This window comes from Tenrec ecaudatus, chromosome 4 (assembly GCF_050624435.1).
Source record: "Tenrec ecaudatus isolate mTenEca1 chromosome 4, mTenEca1.hap1, whole genome shotgun sequence".
NCBI classification, from domain to species: domain Eukaryota; kingdom Metazoa; phylum Chordata; class Mammalia; order Afrosoricida; family Tenrecidae; genus Tenrec; species Tenrec ecaudatus.
Window position 1 is genome coordinate 24,000,149 of NC_134533.1, and position 6,000 is coordinate 24,006,148.

At 50.3% G+C, this 6,000-nt stretch overlaps 1 protein-coding gene across 5 annotated transcripts in view; it reads left to right on the forward strand.

Annotated features, from left to right (window-relative positions):
- CKAP5 (cytoskeleton associated protein 5) overlaps positions 1-5,113 on the forward strand; it is a 102,673-nt gene extending 97,560 nt beyond the window's left edge. For 4 of the 5 annotated variants that reach the window (XM_075545772.1, XM_075545775.1, XM_075545774.1 and 1 more), the window contains exons 38-44: positions 370-445; positions 1,292-1,480; positions 1,579-1,716; positions 2,369-2,452; positions 2,545-2,704; positions 4,148-4,299; positions 4,413-5,113. In XM_075545772.1, coding sequence (XP_075401887.1) covers positions 370-445; positions 1,292-1,480; positions 1,579-1,716; positions 2,369-2,452; positions 2,545-2,704; positions 4,148-4,299; positions 4,413-4,658 — 1,045 coding nt within the window. In that variant the 3' untranslated portion in view covers positions 4,659-5,113. The remainder of the gene's footprint in view (positions 1-369; positions 446-1,291; positions 1,481-1,578; positions 1,717-2,368; positions 2,453-2,544; positions 2,705-4,147; positions 4,300-4,412) is intronic. The other variant, XM_075545776.1, reaches the window with a different exon arrangement.
- Positions 5,114-6,000: the final 887 nt, after the last annotated feature.

The following is a 6,000-nucleotide window of genomic DNA, read 5'->3' on the forward strand; positions in this document are numbered from 1 at the left end:
CCAGAGCTCTTGCAGCAACCAGGGCCAGCCAGCAAAGACCAGAAAGAGGGCAGTGGAGGTCCCAGGGCCCTCCTAATGAGAGGGCCACACCCACAAGGAGGCACCATCAGTCGGTGCCCTGATTGACAGGTTGAAAAGCATCTCTACCCTTTTATTTATCTTTGACGTGAATTTTTGTAACTACCACACTTTTATAACTCTTCTTTTCCCATCGAAACAAAGGTGGTATTCCAACCTGAGGCAAAAGCTACGTCTAGTCCCAATTCAGTAAGCCATCCAGTATCATGGAAGAGTACTGTAAATTTTTAATTACAGAGCTTGCGTGGAATGCCGTTTTGAATCTTAGGCCATTGTTCTGTTTCTTCCCAGTGCCCTTCTGGTTTTGCTCCAAGACAGCCTGCTAGCAACGGCCACTTCTCCCAGGTTCTCAGAGCTTGTCATGAAGGTACTGTGGGAATCACTCCATTTCATTTCTTTGTATGCCTTCTGGGATAAGGCATAGCTACAAATCAAGCAGGCCTTCATTTGAAGAATTACTCAGTCTTTCAATTTTCTCTTTTTCCAGTTTATGCCCCAAGGTCATGCCTAAACAATTCTTGAATCACATTGGCCTTAAAGAGTAAAAAGAAGAGCTCTTGTGTTTTAATATCTTGCCAGTTCTCCCAGACTCACAAGGCAAGAAGTTTGAAACCTTGAAAGTTAATGACTTTGTTTGGAGATAGGTATCATTTCTGGGCAGTAAGAAATGTGTATGTTTTTAACTGTTTGCTAGAAATCTCCAGCCAAACCTTTCTATGGCGTCTTAAAAGGTGCCTGGCCACGTTAAGCGCTGAGCTGCTAACTTACCTGTGGCTTCACGGGAAAAAAGACCCAGACATTTGTTCCCTATAAAGATTACAGCCTAGGAGCTCCTTTGGTTCAGTTCTGCTGTCGCCGAGTTGGAATTGACTTGACACACAAGGGAAACAATACACTGTCTAAGTGTACGATGCTTTGTCTCCTCGGGTTAGGTGTGATTAAGCAATCTGCTCTGAAGTACCAAGAAAGAAGTTCCACACGTTCACAATCATTTAAGGTCCTTTTCTCAGTGAGGGAATGATGGGAGTATAGATGATAATGTGTCATAGCAGACAGTGATGTGGTTGGAATGGTTTAGCATTAATCTTGCAAGACCTGGTGTGTCTCTCACCATCTTGTAGAAGTGGTCCCAGAGCTGAAAGCAGAAGAATGGTGACAGAAAGGATTCTCATTTTGTAGTCACTCCTTGTAACATTGGTTCTGTTTTCAATAGTGTCTCTGGAGAATGATTCGTCTCTTGCCGGATACCATCAACAGCATTAACCTGGACAGAATTCTTCTGGATATACACATCTTCATGAAGGTCTTCCCCAAAGAGAAACTGAAGCAGTGCAAAAGTGAATTACCCATAAGGACCTTAAAGACCCTGCTGCATACATTATGCAAATTAAAAGGACCCAAGGTGAGCCGCAATGGTGACAGGTCACTGAGCACACTTAAGAAAACATCCTGGACAGGGCATCACTCCCACCTGAATGTGCATGTGTCTCCCTCCCTCAGATCCTAGACCACCTCACAATGATTGACAACAAGAACGAGTCTGAGCTAGAGGCCCACCTCTGCCGAATGATGAAGCACAGCATGGACCAGAGTGGGAGCAAGTCTGAGAAGGACACTGAAAAGGGAGCATCTCGAAGAGTGAGTGTCCTGACTGCAGAGCCTGAGGGAGATTGGCCACCTCAGGCATCTGCCAGCTGGGCTAGTCTTTCCTTGGGCCGAAGGTGGAGGTCAGGGACCAGTGTGACCATGCTCCTTCTGTAACCGTTTCTGTCGTGAAATGTTTTAAATATAAACTCTTCATAGCCACGTGCTTCTTGGTCCCTAAGGGAAGTTTCTGTGTATGGTCACCAGCGAAATCCACTGCATGCCCTATTCCAGGGGTCCTCAAACTTTTAAACAGGGGCCCAGTTCACTGTCCTTCTGACCTGTTGGAGGGCCGGACTATAGTTTAAAAAAAGAATTATGAACAAATTCCTATGCACACTCTACATATCTTATTTTGAAGTAAAAAACACCAGCGGGCCGAATAAATGTCCTCTGTGGGTCGCATGTGGCCCTCGGGCCGTAGTTTAAGGACCCCTGCAGCCTATTCAGTTGGGGTAGCCTATTCAGTTGAGTGTAGTTAAAAACCTGAGGCTGGAGGCGCCTCTGACCTGGATTGTTGGTCTCCCTGCTGCAGAGTCTGTTGGTCTACAGCGACATGCTAAGGAGATCTGGAGTCTGAGATTCTCAGATGTGTAGTTCGCAGTTGAAGTCTAAACAGCTCTCCTTGTGTCTTTCAACCTTTTAGGATGAAAAATCATCGAAGGCCAAAGTGAACGATTTCTTAGCGGAGATTTTCAAGAAGATTGGCTCCAAAGAGAACACTAAAGAGGTGAGAGGCAAAGAGTTCAGTCGAGGTCTGCTTTGTGCCTAAGGGCCCTCGTGAACCTCCATCTCCACCCTTGTCTTTTCCCTGTTGCCCAGGGCCTAGCAGAGCTGTATGAATACAAGAAGAAATACTCAGATGCCGACATTGAACCGTTTCTAAAAAATTCCTCACAGTTCTTCCAGAACTATGTGGAGAGAGGTCTTCGGATGATTGAGCTGGAGAGAGAGGGCAAAGGCCATATTCCCACTTCAGCAGGTATGGTCTCTTCAGTGTCATCACTGGCTGTCATTGAGTCGACTTCTAAGTCATGGCAGTCCTCTGTAGAGTGGGACAGAGCGCCACCCCATCGTGTGCCCTCCTCCTGGTTGAAGCGTGTCATTGTAAGCTCTAGGGTTGGATTCTGGAAGTAGCTCACCAGGCTTTCCCAACTAGTCTGTCTTCGTCCTGAAGCCTGTTCAGCATCATAGCAACACACAGGAGGTACATGGCTGAGAACTGAGCCAGGGTCCCACGTGGTAGGCAAGGTCTCTGCCACTCAGCCCCCAAGGAACTCTAGGAATAAACCCAAGAATTTAGCTTTCTGAGTAGTGTAAGTTTATATCGATGAAGGTCAAGGTCACCAGTGGTCTTCACATTGCTCCCTCCTTTTCTCAGTTCCCTGGTACCCTGATGAGCTCACCGTCAGTCCTGGACAGTCACTTCTTCATTTGGCCTTGCTCTCTCCATCTTCTCCACACTATCTTGGATGAACTTCTCCTTTACTGGCTTTTTTAGTCTCAATTTTCTGGGGCTGCCCTAACAGTCCCAAGTGGCTGACTTTCACACACAGACCTCGATTTCTTCATAGCCCAGAGGGCTAGACTTCTGAGTTCCGAGTAACAGCTCTCGAAAGTTCTTGCTCTCTTCTCTGGGGCAAATGCTCAGCGTTCTTCTCGGGGTCCCGTAGCGGTCTCTGTGTGGTTTTCCCTTTTCCCCGTTTGTGCTCTCTTGTTTCTTTCTGGCTCTGCCGCAGAGGCCTGAACACGTCTTCACCGGGTTGTGGCCTCATTAACAAACGGAAGAAACCCGCTTCCCATGTGGGCTCCCGCCAGCGGCACAGCGAGTAGGAGTCCAGCACCGATGTCTGTAACACAATTGAATCCTTCAGGCCGTCTTTGGCTGCTTCCTGACGTCCCTTGACCTCATGGTAGCGCTGCTCCTCATTCTTCTTACTCTTCACTTGTAATGACTGTGCTGCCATCCTTGTTTGTCCACCTTCACCCTCCTGATCTCCAGGTGGGGCTTCTCCAGTGGGGTGGAGGCTAGTGACCTTTGAGTTGATTCTGACTCTAAAACTGCCCCCTGGGGACTTCAGACTTAGCTTAAAGAAACAGATGGCTCAGTCTCTTCTCCCACAGAGCGACTGGTAGGTTGGAACCACAGGCCTTTCGTCTGGTGGATGTGCACTTAACCAATGCACTACCAGGGCTCCTTGGGCTGGAATCGATGGAAAATCATGGAAAAGTCTCCCTGCAGAGCTCAGGATGTAGCTAGATGGCCCAGCTTCCATCTGCCCACTGTGTTCACCCTACCGGGTGTGCTCACCACCCTTCCACGGGGCCTTAGGAAGGGCTTCCTGTGCCCTTGGGCAGCACGTCAGCGTTCAGTCTAGAGGGGGAAGTGAGTATCTGACGCTGCTTCCTGCGTTCTCCCCTCTAGGCGTCTCCCCCCAAATGGAAGTCACCTGTGTCCCCACCCCCACAAGCACAGTGTCCTCCCTAGGTAACACGAACGGAGAGGAGGTGGGGCCATCTGTCTACCTGGAAAGGCTGAAAATCCTGCGGCAGCGCTGTGGGCTGGACAACACGAAGGTACTGTGCGCATCCCCCGGCAGGGGCCTGGGAAGGCAGGCCTAGGACAGGCCCAGCCTTGGTATGTGATTCTGCTGTCTGACCCGGCCTAATAGCGCCTCTTCTCCCCACAGCAAGATGAGCGGCCTCCGCTGACCTCGTTGCTCTCGAAACCAGCAGTCCCAACAGTCGTCTCCTCCACCGACATGCTGCACAGCAAACTCTCTCAGCTCCGGGAGTCCCGGGAGCAGCACCAGCACTCAGACCTGGAGTCGAACCAGACCCCCTCTTCAGGATCCATGACCACGTCATCCTCCTCCACAGCCAACATCGATGACTTGAAAAAGAGACTGGAGAGGATAAAGAGCAGCCGCAAGTGAAGCCGCCCTCTCCCCTGGCACCGCCCTTCAAGCTCACTAACCACAAGTCCTCATGGCTAGGCGGCCATGGCAGGCCTCTCGGACCCCAGCAGGCCATGTGTACCATCCCGTGACAGCGAGGAGTCGGCGGGGCACAGGTCTGTACATAACGCGCTTCTCGCCGTCCGCATCCTGCCTCATTCGCCGAGACTGCCAGTGTATTAGTGTAGGGTACAGACTGGTCAAACGCTGCGCTCCTCTCCACGCCTTTTTCTTTGTTGTCTTTTTCATTCCTCCGTTGTCAAGCTGTCCAACTCTTTCCTAGCGTTGAACTATTAGGGCTCTTTCATGGTTTACCTTTGCGTCTGTGAGTTCTCTCCCTGTAGCCCTGAAGGGTCCCTGTATTCTGTATGAATGCACGGCATGATGCAACTAATTTTAAGAGTCTTCTGTAAATAAAGTTTGCATTAACTGTACTTACCTCCAAGAGGCCCCACATGGAGGTGGCTCTTTTTGTCACCTTGCCTTGGGACTCGCTGGCTATAGGGCTAGCTGTGAAGGATAAGTTGGCTCTGTGTTCAACAGCCCACCCAAAGCCCCTGCACCCTGTCTCGTGCCCGTCGTGGCTCACACCCAAGAGCCCTTAGTCTTTGGAAAGAGGGGGGACACCTGTCTTCTAGGGTAACAGAGAAACCTTCTCCTGTTCTGAGATCTTGGTCATGACTTCCATCACCGACACAGCTCCCATCTGTCACAGTCCTGCCCAAGGGCCCTGGGACCAGCCCAGACCCTCAGTGGTGCTGGGGAGCCGAGGTGATGGGACCTGGTGTGCTTGTCTCTGGGTCTGGGGACAGGCTTCACATTCAGTCTGGGATGGAAACCAAAATGTGATCTGAGGCTTCATCTCTGCCATCACCTCACAGGGCCTCCTCCAATTGCAGACCCGCGGGACTGAGAGGTCTAGCTCAGCTGCCTACGGGAGGGAAAACAAACAGCAGGCCTTGGGGCTAGGTGGCTCTGCTGTCTCCCCTTCCTTACCTGGGGGCGGGGAGGGAGGCGCTCCTGAAGGGAGCTGAGTTCTGGGCTGCAGAAGGACAGGTGAAAGAGTGGCCATTCTCGGCTCTGACGTGAGCACAGCTAATTGAGAAAATACAAAGTGCCCAGAGCTTGCATCCCTGAGAAACATTCTCTTTCAGGCCTCCCTCTGGTTACTGTATATACTCTGGTCTAAGCCGACCCGACTAACAGCTGAGGTACCTAATTTTACCATAAAAACTGCATTTTAAATGTACTAAAAAACTTGGCTTACACGCAAGTATGTACTGTAAGCTCTGGGCTGCTGAGATCCTACATGTTCCCTACA